The sequence below is a fragment of the Quercus suber genome, unplaced genomic scaffold (assembly GCF_002906115.3).
Source record: "Quercus suber isolate HL8 unplaced genomic scaffold, Cork oak 2.0 scaffold_242, whole genome shotgun sequence".
Taxonomy (NCBI): Eukaryota; Viridiplantae; Streptophyta; class Magnoliopsida; order Fagales; family Fagaceae; genus Quercus; species Quercus suber.
The window spans coordinates 552496-573929 of record NW_027069699.1 but is presented as its reverse complement, the minus strand read 5'-3'; the positions used below and the strand labels follow the sequence as shown (position 1 = coordinate 573929).

The window sequence follows — 21434 nt, the reverse complement described above, 5'->3', positions numbered from 1 at the left end:
AGAAAGTCTTGGCTATGCATTTGAATGTGTCTATCAATTATTTGAGTAACATTAAGTGCGATTTTGTTATGATTTTTTTATTATCATAATAATCTTCTTTAAGAGAATAAGGAATTTGAATGATTTATTCAAAACTTAAAAAGCTTAATTGCACAAAAAAAAAAAAAAAGTAGAAAAACATAGTGCACTATAACATAATTTCGAATAATGTGGACCAGCTCATAAAGGAATAATATCAATCAAATGCAACCCAAAATAATAGAATGATATATTGGTAGAGTTAGAGAGACGTAATAATTTTATAAATTGTTTAATTTTTAGGGAGAACGAAATTATTTTCAACAAAATTTAGAAAAAAAATTATATTTTATACCAAAATTATAAAATAATTAACTATTCCGACGTATCGCGTGGCTCTACAACTAGTGCTTATAATTGTTAAGACTAAGCACATTCGTGGTTCCATATGCTTGTTTATTGTTGATTTTCAAACGGAGATCTTTTGTTCCCAATCAACTGCTCCAAACATAGACTTCCATATGTTTTGAGTAAAGTCAACAGTTCAATATTTGAACAGTGAAGGTAGGCACCTTGTCCTCTCCTTCTTCCTGGAATCTTCAGGGTAAAACAAAAACTTGAAATTATCAATTGGGTAGTGTTTATTACACACATTTCAGTTTTTGAATTAAAATTGTGACTTGAAGTAACGATTTTAGTTTAAAATGGTGTGTGCAACAAAGCGTGTGTAAACTAGCAATTACCCTTATCAAATTACATAGCATAAAATAAAGAGGAAGATAATTAAGGCCAAAGGAGAATAATGAGCATTGGAATCAATCGAGGAAGATAATTATGCTCAACTACTGATTGTTGAAACAAAGTAGGTGCTCGTGCAAGTGGCAAAACAACCACCAAAATTATTCAACTAAGAATAAATAAAATAAAAAAAGGAATATAATCTGACAGCTGGCAGCAAAGTCGTGCGATAGAAGAGGATTTGTTTTCTAATTGATGAATTGTTGACCTGTGCATGCCGGCTTTTTGAGCTTTTTCATTCACACCTGCAATTTCCTGAATCTAAATTCTCTCTTTGTTATTCCTATATTCCTCCAATTCTGAAACACTTTCTGCTACATCGTTTTACAAGCTAGTAAATTTCCAGTTGCTTCCATGGCCACTCAAATAGCCTCCACCACCCCCTCCTCCCCCTCTTATTCTTCTTGGAAATATGATGTGTTCCTTAGTTTTTGTGGTGATGACACCCGCAAGAATTTTAGAGACCATCTCTATACTGCTTTGAAACAAAAAGGCATTATTACCTTCATGGATGATGAGAAACTTGAGCGAGGAAAGTATATTTCTCAAGAGCTCTTGAAAGCAATAGAAGAGTCCAAATATGCAATAGTTGTTCTCTCAAAAAATTATGCTTCTTCAGGGTGGTGCTTGATTGAACTAGCAAAGATTGTTGAATGCATGACAAAGACCGGGTTGACAATTTTGCCTGTCTTTTATCATGTGGATCCCTCTGATGTACAGAACCAGATGGAGATTCTTGCTGAAGCCTTTGCTAAACACGAAAAAGATCCCAAGATTAACATAGAGGATGTGCAAGCATGGAAAACTGCTTTGAAAGAAGTTGGCAATATTTCTGGATGGCACATAAATGATAGGTATCATTTGTTTTTGCTGAGTATTTTTGTTCAAATTATAAGTATAAATTTTGTGATTTTGTACTCTCTAATACTATTCACTTCCCCCTAGATTAACATTTAATATGAAAAATTTTATTTTCTTTTTCTTGTCCAATCGAATCAAAGAAAATATCAGTTTTTCCTCGAAGAACCTTGTACATAGTTTAAGGCATGGTAGTCTATTACTGGATTACTCAATGTGGACAAATAAAGACACACACTTGGTAGTTAATCCGCATTCTATAAGTGATTTGTCTAGTCAAAGAGGCTTTCCTAGCTGTAGTTGACCCCTAATATCTCATTCCAAATGCTTGCCTCCATTCAGTTCTAAATGTCTAATACTTCCTTATGTATCTTGTAAGTGTAACAAGACTCAGATCCAGTCCATGATCAGGACAACTGTGTTTAGACATCTACTTTTTTTTGAGAAGGAAGTTTAGACATCTACATAATTGACATTAATTAATAGTTTTGCTCAGAGGTAGCATGGATTCAAAATAGATTAAAGGGTAAAAATTTTTGTCGTTGAATAAGAAATTTGGAATTTAAACCCCACCTACTACTCTCAAATGGAAAAGAAAGAAGAAAAAGAGCCACTTTTATCTTTTTCCCTCAATCTTGGCATGTAAATGACGAATGCATCACTTTATATAGCCTTCAAGCATATCTCCAAACCCACATAAAATTTATTCCTTTAGATAACTTCACTTCAATGACTCTTTCCTTTTTATAATTTCTACTTGATTAAAAATTAAGTTTATTATTACCGCGCACCCTTGGCACGATGGTCATTCCACAGATATAAGTGCATATGAAGTGTAGGGGGCAAGAACCGAGAGTTCAGGTCTTCAGAATGGAACTTCACACACATATACACTTAGATTAGACTACAATAGAATTTATATCTTGTATTAACAAAACAAAACAAAAAAAAAAAAGTTTCATTTGATTTTAATGCTTAAATGCAATAACACTTCAATTGGTCTATTTAGTATATCTATTTTTAGTTTTCTTATTGTAAAGAATAAAAGCAAAAAAAAAGAAAAAAAAAAGAAAAAAAAAAAAAAGAGTACAAAGATAGAGACAAATGAAACCTAAGTTACATTGCTATATCATAAGCTTGCTATTGAATGAAGTTTTGTCTCTCACTCTCTTGTATTTATTATATATTGGCTTATGATCCATGTATCTGCACAGGTGCAATCAAGAACAATCACAAATTTATATATATATATATATATATATTCCTCTCTAAGAAGTAATATACTATACCATTCATAGGTTAAGTAAAAGCATAATAAATTCAAATGGAGAATTTTCATATATTTTTTTAAAGTTTATATGTATTAATTTGGAAATAGAATTTTTAACACAAAAAGGGTATAGTTAAAAGAACACTTGACATAGAATTAGAGTGCAAAAAAATCTAAAGACACTTGACATCAAATTATAAGACATTTCCGTTTGGCACAATATTCAAGTGCAATTGAAATCTACTATGGATTCTTGGTCGAGCTTTCAGTGTAATATATTACACAAGTTTATAACCCATGCAAATCTAGGGATGCAATACGTACATAAATCATTGTGAATGCTTGTGTGAATGTGTTTATATATATATATATATATATATAGATATAATAGATTGTGTCATTGTACACATTCATGGCATTACATAGGAGTATAATAAATTTGAATTAAATATTTTTATATTTTCTAAATTTAGATATTGGAATTTGCATGTAAATATAATTGACACACAGTTAGAGTATAATTGGAAGGACACATGACATAAAATTGGATTGCATTCTAAAGACACTTGGCATCAAATAATAGGACACAAAGTTATAGTGTAATTAGAATCTAATTTAGATTCTTGATTGTACTTCCGCTTTAATATATTATATATGATATGATTGTACAGTTAACAAAATTATTGTTCTACTATCTTCCTTGTAGGCATGAATCAATTGCTATCCAAGAAATCCTTAAAAGGATATTTAGCAAATTGAATCTAGTATTCCAAAGTACCATTTCCAAGGACCTTGTTGGAATAGAATCTCGTGTGGAGGAAGTGTTGGATTTATATTTTGGTGAAGGGTTGGGCGATGTTCGCTTTGTTGGGATTTGTGGGATGGGTGGAATAGGCAAAACAACTCTTGCACAAGAAATTTATGAAAGAATTTTTGGCAATTTTGAAGCTAGCAGCTTTATTGCTAATGTTAAAGAAGAAACTAAAAATCAAGGTCTACTTTTTTTACAAAAGCAACTTCTATCTAAGATCCTTATAGAAAGTGAAATAGATATATGGAATTTTCATGAGGGAATCAATGTTATAGGAAATACACTACATAATAAAAAGGTTCTTATTGTTCTTGATGATGTGGATAGAGATGAACAACTAAAAGCATTAGTAGGGAGACATGATTGGTTTGGTCCAGGGAGTAGAATTATTCTAACAAGTAGAGATAGTCATTTCTTGAAAAGAAATGGAGTGGATGATATATATACAATTAAGGGGTTGAATGATGATGAAGCTTTGGAGCTTTTTAGTTGGGGTGCTTTTAAGAAAACCCATCCTGAAGAAAGTTATATGGATTTGTCTATGGATTTTGTGAATTATGCAAAAGGCCTTCCTTTAGCTCTTAAAGTTTTAGGTTCTTCACTATTTGGTAGAAGAATCGATGCATGGAGAATTGCTCGAGATAAACTAAAATCAAAACTTAATAATAAAATTTTGGATATACTTCAAATTAGTTTTGATGGGTTAACGAATATGCAGAAAGAACTATTTTTAGATATTGCATGTTTCTTCAAAGGAGAGAACAAAGGTGGCATAAGAGATGTACTAGAAAGTTTTGGTTACTACCCAGACTACAATATTGATATCCTCATGGAAAAATCTCTCATAACAATTAGCATATCGGGGAAATTGTGGATGCATGATTTGCTACAGGAAATGGGCCATGAAATAGTTCGTCGTGAATCCCCTAAAGAGCCTGGTGGACGTAGTAGGCTATGGATGTATGAGGATGCGCTTCATGTATTGAAGAAAAATACTGTAAGCTAACAAATCTAAACTTAAACTTGGAGAATCACACACATGTGCGCGCGCGCACACACACACAAATTCTTCAAATAATCATAAACTATTCTAATTTCATTTATTCTTGATTATTAGGGAACAGAGATAGTTGAAGCCATAATGCTAAAAGCATCTGATCAAAGAGAGGAACATTTAAATGCTGAAGTCTTCTCAAAGATGAAAAAAATGAGAATGCTTAAAATCAGTAATCTGCAACTTCCACAAGGCCTTTGCTATCTTTCCAATGAGTTGCACATTATAGAATGGCATGGATATCCTTTAAAATCTATGCCAACTAGTTTCCAACCAAACAAACTTGTTGAATTGAAAATGCATTGCAGCAGCATCAAACAACTATGGAAAGGAATTATGGTAAGATTTTCAATAATTCAATTGTGTATTTCTTCCTTTTCATTTAGGCTTGAGTTTTTATTATTATTTATTGGTTTATAACAGATTTTAGATGAGTTAAAACTTATTGACTTGAGTGACTCTCAAAACTTGATCGAGACCCCAAACCTCAGTAGAGTCCCAAATCTTAAGAAATTGATTCTTCAAGGTTGTACAAAATTGTCTAAGATTCATGCATCTATTGGAAATCTCAAACAGCTTATTCGACTAGATCTGAATGGTTGCAAGTGTCTTAAGAGCCTTCCACAAAAGATCAACTTGGAATCTCTGGAAGTTTTAATTCTTTCAGGTTGTTCAAGATTAAAAAATTTTCCAGACGTTGTGGGGAATATGTCCCGTTTGTCAGAACTTTATTTGAATGAGACTGCTATAAAAGATCTACCATTATCAGTGAAGCATTTCACTGGTCTTATTAAATTGGATCTAAGAGATTGCAAAAATCTTTCGAGTCTTCCAAATTCTTGTTGTAGTTGGATGTCTCTAAAAATTCTTACATTATCTGGCTGCCCAAAACTTGATGAATTGCCAGAGACATTGGGGAATCTCAAAGGCTTGAAGGAGATAAATGTGAGTGGAACTGCTGTAAAAGGGCTACCTGTATCCATCAATCTCTTAAAAAATCTTAGAGTAGTGTCTCTTCGTCGATGTGAAGGGCTATCACCTAAATCTTCCACTAAACTCCTAAATTTTCCTTTAATGCTAAGAAGAAGTCTAGATCAGAATCCAATGGGCATTTTAGTGCATGCTTTATCAGGCTTATGTTCGTTGACTGAACTTGATATAAGTTATTGCAATCTCCAAACAATTCCTGATGCTATTGGTTGTTTGTCATCTTTATCAAAGTTGGATCTAAAAGGAAATAATTTTGTTTGCCTTCCTAAAAGTATGATTCAACTATCTAATCTGGGAGTTCTTGATTTGAATTATTGCACGAGCCTTCAATCATTGCCAAAGCTTCCATTAAGTATTAAGAATATTCATGCAAGAGATTGTACTTCACTGGAAACATTATCAATAAGACCAGATGATGATTTTTGTCCAACATTGGATCTTCTGAATTGCGTCAAATTAATTGAGAATCAAGGTTATGGAGACGTGTTGTCAACAATGCTAAGACGTTATTTCATGAATTACCAGGTCTCTCTCTTTCTCTATGTGTGTTTGTTTTGGATGTGAAGTTCTAATTAAGCATCGTGATTTTTATTTATTTATTTATTTATTTTCTGGTTTCAGAGAAACTATAATCAAAGTCGTTCATTCTATAGTGTCCAGATTCCTGGAAGTGAAATTCCGAAATGGTTTAGCAACCAAAATGTGGGGGATTCGGTGAAATTGCAAGTGCCTTCATATTTATGTAACAAATTTTTGGGAATCACCACGTGCTTTGTTTTCCGCCACCCACTTGACCAGGCTTTTGGACTTGATGATTCTCCACCTTCACTTTGGTGTTCCGTTAAAGCCAACGGATTTGAAGCTTATCAATTGGGCCTAGATATATCTAAAGAATTTGGTTTGTTTGAAACATATCACCTTTCGTTGATATATTATTCCTATAATTTCTTCGATAAGGAATGGAAAGAAACATTGTGTCAAAGTGATGCAAATGGATTCAGCCAAATTGAGGTTACATTTGAAACCAATGATCCAGGCTGGGAGGTTACTAAATGTGGGGCTCGTTTGGTATATCATGAGCAAGACATTGAAGATCTCAAGCAAACTAAGATTAGGAGTAGCAACTGCGTCATCACTCCATATGAGGATGGTTTTGAAGATTCAGCAAAAGATACAAAAACTAAGCGAAAAAGTCATCGTGATGACTTCAATGGAGATATGGCTGGACCCAGTGGAGAAGGTACCTCTAATGAAGTAGATGTACCACACCCAAAGAGGATACGAGTACTCCCTAATATAATCGAGAGATTCATTCCACGTTTGGGAAATTGGATTGGGAATTCAAGCAAACAAGAACAAGGCAACTATGATTGCAAGGAAGAGGAAGAGGAATCCTAGTGAATTTGGATTTGCCAGCTTTCATGAATATGCATGGGTGATAAACTTTTTTTCTGATTTTTTTGTAAGTCCCCTCTTTATTATTTAGTTTTTTATTTCTTAAATATTCATTTGGCATATGCTTGCATTTTCTTTAATTTTCATTTTAATCCGTGACAAGGGCCATATATATGGGTTAACTAGTTTGTGATTCCAATTTCTAATAGTGGATACCAAGAAGTTATTGGACTCTAGTTGGCGAGGACAAAGTGTCGCAACCGATTGTATGAAGGGTAAATTTGTCACTCTAGTTTTTGCTCTCTTTTTATAGAATTTACTACGACTTTCCATGTAATAGATGCGTGCCATTCCAGCGTGGTAAAATCAAATGCAAAGAAGAAATTTTGGACCCTGTTTTGAAATTAGATTCAAGAGAGTATTTCTTTTGCTTCTTTTAATTAATTGTATTGCATTTGGTGGGGGCTTTGGGGGGTTTACGTGTGAGTTGAAATTGCAGCAAAGGTGATAAAATTGCTTCTTTAAGTGCAACTGTGTCTCTTATGCTTAGAGAGAGAACTTTTTTTATCATTTGAAATTATTACAACTATTTTAAAGTTTAAAGGACCCCACTTTTTTTTTCTTTTTTTATTTTGACCCCACACCACACCACCCATTCATTGTTTGGTTGATTAAAAGCGGTAGAAATTTCCCTTTTTGGTATTTGGATTTTGTGATGGATTGCCTAAGAATGAGGCCTGAAACAGTAGAAGAATTTAGGCTCCTTATGAGTTCTGACTCGTTTGTTTGGGTCCCAATATAAGGAACTTACAAAATATCATTATTTTTCTGTTTTCAGTTAAACAAATTGATGTAAGGATGAAATTTTGTCTAGAATTCTTGATGTTTGTGTTTAAATGACAAGTTAGCTCTATTGAGTTAAAAGAGAAAAACTATAAAATTGATTTATTTCTTTAGAATATTTGCAGTAGAGGGATAGTCTGGTATCAAGTGAATATCAAATGCTAGCTGTTGCCCAAGCTTGACAGTGTGGGCTTTGTCACTAAACGGCTTCTTTATTTGATAATAAAGCAAAATTGTGATGGACTGGTGAAGCAAGACTCACAAGAACTGGAATTTGTGACGTGGAATTTCAACCTAGAAGTGAATACCCATTGATCCCAAGGAAAAATGAGTGGTAGAATAACATCTCCTATGCTTTTATTGCTGCCTTCATTTCTAAGTTACTGCCAGCCTTACTGGTATGTCATCCACCCCTAGTCTCCTGCCAAAGATTTATGTAAATAGCCCATGTATTTGTTCTCATGGATTAGGCTTTGTCACATTAGCTCTTCAGGAAATTCCTAGCTTTTGAATTTGAGCTGCTAGACAATTAAATTTAATCAAGGTAGTTTGAGCAAGGAGACATTCTTTCTAATTAAATTATCTGATATTATACACTCACCGTATTTTGGTAAATAAGAGCAGTGTGCTCCAAAGTATATTTCATGTGTAAATATCGGCGACAATGAAGTTTCCCGAAGAGTGTTTGATGTATTGCCTCAAAGAGACATAGATGCATGGAATACCATGATAATAGCCTATTCACGCAATGAGTACCCAGATGAAGTTCTAAATCTATATCATCAAATGATCTTGGAAGGTGTTAGACCCGTAACGGTAACTTGACTTTCACAGTGACCCTCAAGGCATGTACGAGGTTGTCGGATCTGAAAACAGGGGAGGAACTTTGGTGTAAAGCAATGAATTGTGGGTTTGAGTTTGATGTGTTTGTTGGGTCTTCAGTTTTGAATTTGTATGCAAAGTGTCAGAAGATGGATGAACCAATTGTGGTATTTGATAGTATGCTGAGAAGGGATCTTGTTTGTTGGACAACTATGATAAGTGGGTTTGCAAAGAGTGGGCTTCCAATAGAAGCGTTTGATATGTATAGGTGAATGGAAAAGGAGGGAATGGAAGATGGGGTTGTGATGGTGGGGTTCACACAGGTTTGTGCAAATCTTGGGGACTTAAAACTGGGCCTTTCTGTTCATGGGTATTTGATTCCGAAAGATCTTCCTATGGATTTTGTAGTTCAAACTAGCTTGTGGATATGTATGCCAAGAATGGACATTTGAAGCCTGCTTGTCTTGTCTTCAAGAAGATGCCTTACAAGAATGTCACAGCTGAGGTGTTGAAATATCAGGGTAGGATCTGACATCTCTGTTGGAATGCAAGTTGCTAATATTATAATGGGGTATGGAAGAGAAAAGCAAGCTAACATCTCAATTGCATATACAACAACCTCTAAGGAGTGTATAGATGAAGCTTTGTAACTAGTACAGTCCTTTGAGATGGTCTCATCCAACATATCCATACCCAGCTGGGTTGCTAGCAAAATTTGGTTGTTGATATACATCCACCACTTTATCTATTTCGCCTTTATACTACTTCAGCCAAGGTCAAAGAGGTTTTGTTGAAAATGATACACTTTATTGCTCAAGGTAGATGCAGATTGTTGAAAGGTTTTATCTCTGATTGGAATTCCAAAGAAACGGACTTGCGGGATTTTTTTTTAATCCAAATGTCTTCCTGCGTGCTTAGTATCTACAAGAATGATTTGCCTCAAAACAGCTCCAGTTATTAATCCTTTCGAACTCTTAATTATTTTATTTGCTCTTGCTTTCTAGTGTCAAAGGAAATAAATTTTTTCATCTCATAATTCGGTGGCTTCTGAACTCTTAATAATTTTTTTTTTCTCTTGCTTTCTATTGTCAAAGGAAATAAAATTTTTCATCTCATAATTCGGTGGCTTCTGAACTCCTAATAATTTTTTTTTCTCTTGCTTTTTATTGTCAAAGGTGATACATTTTTTCAACTCATAATACGGTGGCTTCTAATTCTGCCGCATGAAAATTCCAAAATTTTGATGATATTATTTGGTTTGACATTTAGAACATGGATTCTCTAACAAAACCAAAATTGGGAGAATAGGCACAGCTTAGGGAATTTCATTTGTTTTTTATTTCTAGATACAATTCACATGTTCTAGTATTTAGTTGATAATATAGACCATTATAGAAATGGTCTGAAGAGCAACCCTTTTCCAATTGTAATTCGTTTTCGTACATCACTTGTGGCTACATACATTACAAACACATATATGTATAATATAATTGATTGTAGTGGCTAATAGAGGTTGTGAGCTCTTTACATCGATTCAGTGTAGTTTCTTCCCTGTTTTGGGGAAAAATGCCAGAGTTCTGAGTTTATGCAAAAGGTACAATTCCCTTTTCTTATTTTAGTCATGGACTAATGGATAAGTGGGGAATGACATATGCTCAAATGGCTTCTAGACGTGCTCATTGAAATGCTCGGCAACATAAAGAAGTTCATGTGGAACTATTGCTTGATGGCTGATTGTGCATACCTTTTGTCATTTTGGGGATGTTAAGGGTTATTTTCACATTTCCTCTACTTTAGAAAATGTTTGTGTACTGTATTTATAGCCAATAAGGATTCAGCATTTGTAAGAGGTCCACCTCCTCCCTTGGCTTGTAAAGTGGAGGGGGATTGACTTCCATAAAGAGCACAATTCACCACTGTAAGATACTGTTCATTGTTCACCATTTTCCAATATCTGTAATACTAGTGGCTAGAGGTAGAGGATTCCCTGCCTCACCTGTGATTTTTCACTCTTCTTGCTTATGCAAAAGGGTTTTACATGTATATATTGTGTTATTTTCTTTACACTCTCATCATATAAACCTCTAACAATAAAATGTCCTTTGTTGTTACAATAATGACAACCAATATATGGATAGTTAACCAATCTAAACCCACTTTCCTAAACCCATGTCTAAACCTTAACTATCCCATACATTTACTGATACTTAGCTTCCCTATACCTTTTGATCTTCCCTGGTGTCATTGGAATTGAAGGCCGTAGGTTTACTTTATGCAGGACCCAACTAGTTTTATGGTCAACACAACCAAGTTGTCAATGCTCAGCAAAAGCAGTGGAGAAGGAGGACGAGGAGGACTGCTAAGTTGCACAGGCTCAGGTACGAGTATGGGGGTACATCAATTCTTGAAAAATTAGGGCACGACACATTCGGGTCACGACCATTAATTAATTATTTAATATATATTTTATGTATAATTTAAATATTTTTAGACATAATTTATGTTTATTCTAGGTTTAAAAATTATGTAACAACTAAAAAATTGCTTGAAAACATTTCTAAAATTAAATATTTATGTGATGTCAAGGAGTTCTAGAGTAATTTTCAAATTATTTATGTGCTCATGGGGTTTATTATTGTTGTTATTATTATTATTATCTATATATGCATATAAAACCGAAACTTTTGAAGCTTCCACAATTTTCCACATCAGCACAATATTAAAAAAAAAATAATAATAAATAAAACTTTTCTTAAAACCGAAGGTCCCGATCCCGATAAACGCTAACGCTCTGCATTCTTTTTCTATAAAATGCATGCCCCAACCCAATGCTCCTCCTCTACACTCCTCCTCTACTAGCTCCCCCAACACTCAGACCCACGGCAAACCAACAGAGATCTTCTTCCTCAGACCCACGGCAAAGCATCTAAAGACACCATACCCACAGATTTGTCAATCAAAACCCACCATACCCACAAGCCAACAAAGATCTCCTTTCTTAGACCCACGGAAAACCCTAATTTTTTTTTTTAACCCAACTCTATAATCAACGCAAAATCACAGAAAATATATATATATATATATATATATATATATTTCTCCCCGTCCTCGCTCTTCTCTAATTTTTCCTCCATCCTTACAAAATTTCTATGACTTACTTTGGACCGAACTGAAGAAGGGGACTATGTGCAGCAATCTTCAAAGTAACGTAACTTTTCTTTTTATCCTCAAAAAATTATAATATCACGCATCTGCAATCAGTTCTGCCCATCTGTGACTCTATTCTCAGTTTCTTCCTCTCTCTACGTTCCAACTTCAAACTCACTAATCACTATGTTAAAGTTAAGTTTGATTTACTATTCTTTTTTCCCTTTTCTTTACTCATTAGCCGTTTATGAAGCAGACAACTGGTCTGCATAGCTCCAATTTCCAAGAGAACGTGCACCACGTATGTGGTTAAAATTTGATGTGTTCATCAATTGAAGTGGTGGCCAGGTGTTCTTCTTTAATTCTTATTAAAATAATATATATTATACTACATAACATAATTATTATTATTATTATATAAATAAAACTATTATTAAACTATTATACATCATATAATATATATATATATATAACATGATTTTTTGGGCTAAGCAAAACAATTGATCATTTTTTTTTTTTTAGTAATTGATTATTTGATTAGATTTTTCATATATTAAGATTTGTCTACTTTCTAGCAAATCTTTAATTTACTATTATTTTTTTATGAATAAATAATTTGTTATCCCTTTCTTTGTCAATCTTATATTTTTTTCTCCCTTATTTTGATAAAAAAAATATTTTATGTATTTTAAACCCATTAAAATTTATAACTTATTACTTTATGGGTTCATGTACTTTTTTCTTTTTCTTATATTTCTCTTTTGAATTGTCATATATTTTTTGAATTGTTTTATTAACTTATTCTTTACTTATATATCATTTTTGGCATTTTAGAAGTTTTAATATCTGAATTTGTGTTAATTTTTGCAATATTTGAACATATTTAGCAGATTTCAATGACTATACCATGTATTATTCTTTTGAAGGTAATCAATTTTTCTTTTATATTTCTCTATTGTGTAATCATATACATTTTGTTTTGTTTCAAAAATTTATAGGAAGTAAATCTTATAATTCTTTAATATTTTTTGGCCTTTCAAAAATTTTAACATCGGAATTATTCTTTTAATGGTAACACATCTTTCTCTTATATTTCTCAGTTGTGTAGTTACACACACACATATTATCTAATTTGTAGGCTCTAAATCTTTTGATTCCTTTCTATAGTTATAGTTATGGATTATTTTTTTGAATGTAACCCATTTTTCTTTTATATTTCTCTATTGTTTAGTCATATATATTTTGTTTTGTTTCAACAATTTCTAAGCCACGAATCATCTGATTTTTTAGTATTTTTTGGTCTTTCAGAATTTTTAATAACTGAAATTTCATCATTGAAAATAACAAAATCCATGCAAACATTAAAATAAAAGTTAATGTTATATAAATATTAAAAATTTATAAATTAGAATAGTATTCTTGAATCCAGATTTACTTTATGTGAATAAAATATAGGATTTTTTTTCTTAATGTTCAAATGTGCATTTTTATATAGTATTCCTGAGTAATTAATGTAAATCCGTGCAATATATTAAAATCTCTATGTTACTTTTCAAATTTTTTGTAAGTCATTGCACGTTCAAACAATGCTTTTTCATCAAATTGTAACATAAATTAAAATCATACAAGAGCAAATCGTGTAATGGTATAGTTTTTTAATCAATTTAGGATTTTATAAAATTATTTTAGTCTACCTCACAAATAGCTAGGTATTATTATTATTAGGGTAAAATATCATTTTCATCCCTAAACTATCACAAAAGTTCGTTTTTCGTCCCTAAACTTTCAAAAGTTCTATTTTCGTCCCTAAACTTTTCCAAACGTATTGATTTTCGTCCCTCTGTTTGACGAAGTGTTGACGTGGCCTTGACGGAGTGTGGATGTGGGAGGGACGAAAATCAATACGTTTGGAAAAGTTTAGGGACGAAAATAGAACTTTTGAAAGTTTAGGGGCGAAAAATGAACTTTTGAAAGTTTAGTGACGAAAAACGAACTTTTTTGATAGTTTAGGGACGAAAGTGATATTTTACCCTTATTATTATTAGTTAGGAAATTCTGATTTTGGGTTTGGGAATTTTATATAGTAGAATAATTTTTGGGTTAGGCTGTTGGTAAATTTTTGTTGTGCCCTAGGTCTGAGTTGGGTTAAATTTCAATCTGGGCTTTGTTGTGATAGGTTGGGTTGCTGGCTCATGTCTATTCGGGCTTGGTTGTTTGGATTTTAAGGTAAATGGAGCTGGACCAATCTTTTTTGATCTAGAACATTCTCTCTATTCTCTCTCTCTCTCTCTCCCGCTTGCTTTCCCTCTCTCAATCTCGCTCTCTCTCTCTTGATTGATCTTCTCTGTCTCACTTTCTCTATCTATCACAACTCAAACTCCAAAATCGATTCAAATTTTAAAGCTTACCGGCAGAACTTTGGCAAGGGCGAAATGGCTTCGTTGGTCGACGATATACGACGATCTACGGCGGAATGGCTTTGCAATTGAAGCTAGAGTTGATAATGTGTGGTCGCATTTCAGTCAGTTTGGCCATGTTTTGTCTTTCTAAGGTATAAGTAGCTGATTTGTATCTAGTTCAATTGAGAATGGTCAGAATAGTTAGCCAATGAAAATATTACCACATCTTTTTTTCTTGACAACTTCATTCTGAATGCTTAAACCATGGCCATGCAACATGTAATTAGACGTGTGGTTAAACCAGCTTGGGTTTGTTCAAGATTTTAAATGGGTTTGTCCAAGGTTTTAAACCAGCATATAATTCAATATTGTGAAACACTAGTAATAGCCGAAATCAAGATGTTGAGATATGATGAAAAACTTATGCTATGTTAGGAAGTTTTGAGAGAGGGGAGTAGAGGAAAGTAGAGGGAAGGAGAGTAGCGGAGAAGAGAGTAAAGGGAATTGGTTATCCTCCATCTTGTTGGATGTTTTTAAAATTACATAAGGAGGAAAGGGAATAATTAGTATTTTTATTTGTAAATTTGTTAATATGGTAAGGGCAAATTTGATAGTTCATTTGGTGGGGAAAAAGCAGCTAAAGTTGGTTTTGATAGTAAAAGAAAACACAAGAAGAAGAAAGTGACAAAAAAAGGAAAAAAGAGTGAAGCATAATCTTACAAATTATCAATAACAAAATTTTTTTCAAATACTCATTTATTATCTTGATGAATTAGTAACAATCACATTCATTATTATCACATCTACTAATAAATTTCTTTTAATGAAATTTGTGTTACTTTTAATACATTTTATAAAAAAGTAAAGATATTATTGTTCAATTAAGTATCCCGTATTACAAAGTAATTTTTTTTTTTCAATTTTAATAAATTATGATATTAAGTGAGTGCATTTTGTATTAGATTCCGTGTGCGAGTGGCCCTTACCTTCATGTTTTCCTAGCATTTTCCGTTTTCCTTTTGTTTATTTTATTTTGGATAGGTTCCAGGTATTTTCCTGTGCATACGGAGGTTTGCGCAGACGAGTCTTTTGGCTGAATTTTGCAAAAAATCGAGTTTATTTGTGATATGGGTATTATTCAAAGTTATTTGAGAAATTAAGGAGGTTGCCGAAATTCTAACAAAAAAAGGATGAGAGAGGAGAGAGAAATGATGTGATAGTGGATGAGAAAAGAATTGAATTTCGGTAATGAGGTTACCGAAATTCCTTCTGCCCGAATTTGACAGCCCAAATCAATGAAGTGCCTGAAGGAGAAGTGCTCGAAAGGAAAGAACCAATTGTGGTAACTAAGTTGCTGAAATTCAAGGGGAGTGAGGAGAGAGAAAAAAGGATTGTGGCAACCAAGTTGCCGAAATTGTAGGGGAGAAAAATAGGAATTGTGGCAACCAAGTTGCCAAAAATGAGAGGAAAAAAAAGTTGTGGCAACACAATCAAATAATAATAAATACAAAATAACAAGAAGTTGCTTAAAAAAAAAGTTGTTAGCATTCAATTTTCCTTTACTTGAGTAGTACTGTACAAGAGCAACAATATTGGAATTTACATATATATATTATTATGATTCTCAAAAAAAAAAATTTATTACATTGAATTTTGTTGACCTTGCCAGCTTTTTTAGAAATGCGGTGCAGGTGTCCACCAAAGTGAGTGTTGAAGAGTAAAGTACCACACTTTTTTTTTTTTTCCTCTCTCATTTTGGCAACTTGGTTGCCACAATTTCTATTTTTCTCTCTTGCAATTTTGGCAACTTGGTTGCCACAATCCTTTTTTCTCTCTGCTCACTCCGCTTGAATTTTGGCAACTTGGTTGCCACAATTGGTTTTTTCCTTTTGAGCACTTTTCCTTCGGGCACTTCATCAATTTGGGCAAGCGAATTCGGACAAAAACGAATTTTGGTAACCTCATTACCGAAATTTAATTCTTTTCTCACTCCACTATCACATCATTTCTCTCTTCCCTCTCATCCTTTTTTTGTTAAAATTACGGCAATGGGGTTGCCGAAATTTACTTCTCTCCTCAATTTCCCAAATAATTTTAGGCAGTTCCCATATCACAAATAAACTTAATTTTTTGCAATATTCAGCCAAAAGACTCTTGCGCAGACGGAGGTAAAATTTTAAAAAATCAAAAGTTGGTTTGATAATAAAATAAAGAAGAAAGACTTTGTGCGACAATTTATAGACTTTATGCCCACTTGCCCGCCTACTGTAATAAAAAATTAATTGATGGGTCATATAAAATCAACTTTTGACCCATCTACCACGTGAAATTGAGGTTCCTCATGCCATTTTTTTTTTTAAGAAAATAAAAATTAGATTCCATATGCATAAGGAGGTCTGCATCGATGGAGCCCACGTGGGGAAAAAGCAGCTAAAGTCAGATTTGATAGTCAAAGAAAACAAAAGAAGAAGAAGACGAAGAAAGAGAGAAAAAGGAAAAAAAAAAAAACAGTAAAGCATAAGAAGATATATAAAAATACTATGTCAATGAATAGGTAAAATTCTATTTACTATAATCCAATTTGTTTTCTTTTCTACGGGGTATTATCTTATTAAGATCACCTCACTTATTGGCATAATAGCATAACTGCATTATTGTATTGAAGAAATTATAGTTACAGAGTGGATGGCTACTTGATTAATAGAAATGTACATATATCATTTCATCTTTACAATTTTATCTTGCTAACTATTTCCTTTTTATTTTAGGACAAAGTTTGCCAAAGTCTCTAACTCCACTAATTATTCTTTTATTAGATGTGAATTTTTAATAATGCGCGGTTGGATTACATTTTCTTCTTATATGCTTCATGTTTGGAAAATTTTTAGAGGAATAAAGATCAATAGCTATATCATCAATTAAATTTTTAAATTTCAAATTTTTGTAATAAAAAATTATGCGTTAAAAATAAATTTATAAATCGAATGGTAAATAACATCTATCTAATTGACATGTAATTTAATATGCATGTTATGAACATAAAGAACGGGCACTTCAGCTAATAGATTTCCAAAATATATAAACATGTTGTTTTTTTCCGTAAGAGTTGTAGCCATTAGCTGCAAACAAACTTTGTCCTTTATTATTTTTTTAAAGAGTATTATTTAACAAAAACAACCTAGAGAGGGACTAGCATTCACAGGTAATCCATTCAAATAAATATAAGTATAAATTCAATTTTATACTCAATTTTGCAATATATTTTAGTGGTTGATAGGGTAGAAACTTGTTCACCATTTTTTACCTCAACTTATCACCCTTTTTTTCACGACCCACGGTAGACCATTTTTATAAATTGTGATATTTTGAGTGAGTGCAATTGTGAAAGTGGCCCTTGTCTTCCTCTTCCATATGTGTGAGTGTTTTCTTTTTCTTTTATTTTGGATAGTTTCCGGGTATTTTCCTGTGCAAGCACATGGAAGTCTGCACAAATGGAGCCCACGTGAAAATAGCTACAAGTGAAAAAACAGCAAATTTAGTTGGGTTTGGAAGTCCAAAAAACAATGACAAATGTGAAATGTCACTAACTTAATTTGTCCGGCACGGTCAGAACAAGAACGAAAAAGCCAGACTTTATGGTGTGAAAATGGCCAACTTGATAGACAAAACAAAAGCAAGTGGGAAACTTCATTGCTGGTCTTCAACCAAAAAAAAAAAAAAGTTCATAGCAGGTCAACTGGAAGTTCACTCGTTTTTACTAATTTTTCGGGACATGGAAAGCAGGGAAACGATTGCATATATCACCAACCATAGCCTTGCTACAGAAACTAAAGTCTCTTATTGTTGCTCCCATTCTCTTAGTCTGCAACACTCTCTCGTACATATCGCTTAATGGGAATGCCCCACCCTTGATGTTCTGGTAGTAGATTGTCAGAGGAGGATGCTGTGAGAATTGCACCTCCTCTATCAGATATGGAAATTTTGAAGGCACTGAACACTATGAAGCCATTTAAAGCTCCTAGAGTAGATGGGCTGCATGCGGGTTTTTTTTCAATACTTCTGGATGAGTGTGGGGGAATCCGTTAAGGAGGAGGTGAAGGGTATTTTTTCTAGCTGCTGTATGCCCCCATGCCTAAACCAAACCTTAGTGGTGCTTATCCCTAAAAGAAATGGACCTTAATCCATTGGCCAATATTACAGACCTATCAGCCTATGCAATACGGTTTACAAAATTGTTAGTTAGATTCTGGTTCTTCGGCTTAAAATAGTCATAGCTTCACTTGTTTCTCCTGTTCAAACAGCCTTTATTGGGGGTAGAAGAGGCACAGACAACGTCATCATTGCTCAAGAACTTGTTTACTCTCTAAATCAGAAGAAAGGGAAGGAGGGATACATGATTATTAAGATTGATTTAGAAAAAGCCTATGACCACTTGGAATGGAGCTTCGTGAGAACTTTGCTAAATAATATCAGGTTTTGTCAAGAGACCATCAAGCTAATTATGAGCTGTATATCATCTACTTCCACATCTATTTTGTTTAATGGTAGTAAGATGGAAGAGTTTAAACCTTCGAGAGGCATTCGGCAAGGTGACCCCATCTCTCCCTATATATTCATTCTTTGCATGGAATTCCTTGGGGCTTTTATTAATAAGAAGTGTGCAGACAGAGAGTGGGACAAAGTTAAAGCTTCGAAGAATGGTCCTGGATTCTCCCACATGTTCTTTGCGGATGATCTGATTCTTTTTGCCAAAGCAAATACTCAAAACTGCAATGCAATTGAGAAGGTACTTGAAGAATTTTGCGAACTGTCAGGTCAGAAGGTTAGTAAAAAAAAATAAAAAATTTTCTTCTCCCCTAATGTTCCTGAAGATACCAGAGAGGCAATATGCAACCAACTCCAAATTAAGGCTACTTGTGATCTTGGAAGATACTTGGGATTCCCTATACTTCACAAAGGTAGAAATAATCGTGCCTTCCATTTTGTGATTGAGAGAGTTCAAAGTAAGCTTGAGGGTTGGAAATCTAAGCTTCTATCACTTGCAGATTGGTACTTATTAAATTTGTTGCTATTCTGATCCCAGAGTACTTTATGTAGTGTATATCTTTCCCTTCCAATGTTTGCAACTCAATTGACAAGATCATCAGGGACTTTTTATGGGGCTTTTCGCTAGAACATAGGAAAATGCATCTTGTGAATTGGAACAAAGTTACTCTACCTAAGGAGCTTGGTGGGTTGGGGATTGTACAAATGAAAGCTAGAAACTTGGCCTTGCTAGCTAAACTTTGCTGGAGATTAGCCTTAAATCCAGAAGCACCTTGGGCTTTGATGTTAGCAAAGAAATACCTCACTCCAACTAGGATTAATAGCCCGGAAGTCTATAGACCTTGTTCTCGAGTTTGGACAGCTTGTAAAGAGGGGGGAAAAATCTTCAATTGAGGGTTAATGGAATGTGAAGAATGGGAGATCAGTCTAGTTTTGGAGGGATTTTTGGCTGCCATCCGGGGCTTTGAGACATCAAATGGTAGGTCCCCTCACAGCTAATGATGAGAAGCTCACAGTGAGAGATGTTCTCAACTTTAGGGGAGACCTTGAAAGTTATATTTCCTTTACTATTCCTGAGAATATTCTGCTCCAAATAAAAGCCACACTTATGGCTAGTGATCCTAGTATGCAAGACACCCTAGTTTGGGCTTTCTCTGAAGATGGCTCATTTGATCTCAAATCGGCATACCTTTTGGCAAAAGATTTAAATCTTTTGAACCTTAATACTTCCAATGGAAAATGGGTTTGGAAAGCAACTACCACACCCAGAATTATATTCTTTCTTTGGCTGTGTTACCATAAAAGTATTCCAACTCGTGAAGTTTTAGGTTCAAGGGGCGTAAATATTGACACGGCATGTGAACTGTGTGGCCAGGCCATGGAATCTCTATCCTAAGGGATTGTATTGTCACACAAAATTTTTGGAAGTTGCTTGGCATCCTGAGTAAGCACAATGATTTCTTCCTACTCGATCTTGAGGAATTGATGAAAGTGAATTGCTCCTCCAAGATTACATCGAGGCACCATCAGCTGCCTTGGAAGATTGTTTTTCCGTTTGGTATTTGGCAGTTATGGAATCAAAGGAATTCTTTTCTATTCTCTTCTGTTATGGTGACTAGAAACATCCAGGACCTTTGTATTAAAAAGAGTGATGAATTCTTTGCAATTGTCGGTGACAAACCCAACAAGAATCCGAGAACTAATATTCAGGTGAAGTGGACCAAACCTCTTGTGGGGTGGCTAAAACTAAATACGGATGGATCTGCTCTTGGTAATCCTGGCATAGCAGGTGGTGGAGGGTTGATTCGTAATGAAAATGGTGATTGGATTATGGGATTTGCTAGATCCCTGGGAATAACTTCTGGAGTCATGGCAGAGTTATGGGCTTTAAAGGATGGACTCATGCTAGCTTCTCAACTTAAAATTGCTGACTTTTGTGTAGAGCTTGATGCTGAGCTTATTGTTTTACTTCTCAATAATTACTCGATTAATAATCTCATGCTAAAGCCTTTGCTTGGTGATTGCAGGACCTTATTAAAGAAATTCCATAATACAACTGTCCAACACATTTTCAAGAAGGCAAACCAATGTGCTGATGCATTGGCTAAGTTTGGAGCTACCCTTTCATCAAATTTTGTTAATTTTGCTAATCCACCGCTTGTGGTGGAGGATTTGCTGGCTTTTGACAAAGCCGAGCTTTTTTGTAACAAACTTATTAGTACTTAATCTATTTCAGCGTTGGTTTACCAAAAAAAAACTTTCTTTTTTTTTTTTTTTTTGGATTCCAAGTATTTTACTATGCATATAGAGGTCTGCATAGATGGAACCTACGTGGCGTAAAGTTGGATTTGAAAGTCAAAGAAAATGGAAGAAGAAGAAGAAAGTGACAAAAAAAGAAAAAACAGAGTGAAGCACAAAATAAAAGTGATAAAAAAAAAAAAAAAAAAAAGCATTCACATCCTAAATAAAAAAAAAAAAAAAAAA

At 33.8% G+C, this 21434-nt stretch overlaps 1 protein-coding gene across 3 annotated transcripts; it reads left to right on the top strand.

The window, feature by feature from the left end:
• The first annotated feature begins 1030 nt into the window (after window positions 1-1030).
• Window positions 1031-15036, top strand: LOC112024295 (TMV resistance protein N). 3 transcript variants are annotated; one of them, XR_010631778.1, is made up of 8 exons: window positions 1031-1670; window positions 3651-4752; window positions 4873-5148; window positions 5233-6324; window positions 6421-7261; window positions 7404-7469; window positions 11138-11237; window positions 14183-15036. XR_010631778.1 is itself a non-coding variant. In XM_024056933.2 (5 exons), the coding sequence occupies exons 1-5, from the start codon at window positions 1171-1173 to the stop codon at window positions 7195-7197; spliced, it is 3747 nt and encodes a 1248-aa protein (XP_023912701.1). In that variant the 5' UTR covers window positions 1031-1170; the 3' UTR covers window positions 7198-10868. The 3 variants fall into 3 exon arrangements, 1 of the variants encoding a protein (XP_023912701.1); XR_010631777.1 differs by lacking the exon at window positions 14183-15036 and having other exon boundaries at window positions 11138-11367; XM_024056933.2 differs by lacking the exons at window positions 11138-11237; window positions 14183-15036 and having other exon boundaries at window positions 6421-10868.
• The last annotated feature ends 6398 nt before the right edge of the window (window positions 15037-21434 follow it).

Excerpts from the sequence above, each read along its gene's own strand:
- LOC112024295 (XM_024056933.2), top strand. The coding sequence starts at position 1,171 with ATGGCCACTCAAATAGCCTCCACCACCCCCTCCTCCCCCTCTTATTCT. Across the intron at positions 1,671-3,650 it reads GGATGGCACATAAATGATAG|GCATGAATCAATTGCTATCC; the intron begins GTATCATTTGTT and ends TCTTCCTTGTAG. Across the intron at positions 5,149-5,232 it reads AACTATGGAAAGGAATTATG|ATTTTAGATGAGTTAAAACT; the intron begins GTAAGATTTTCA and ends GGTTTATAACAG.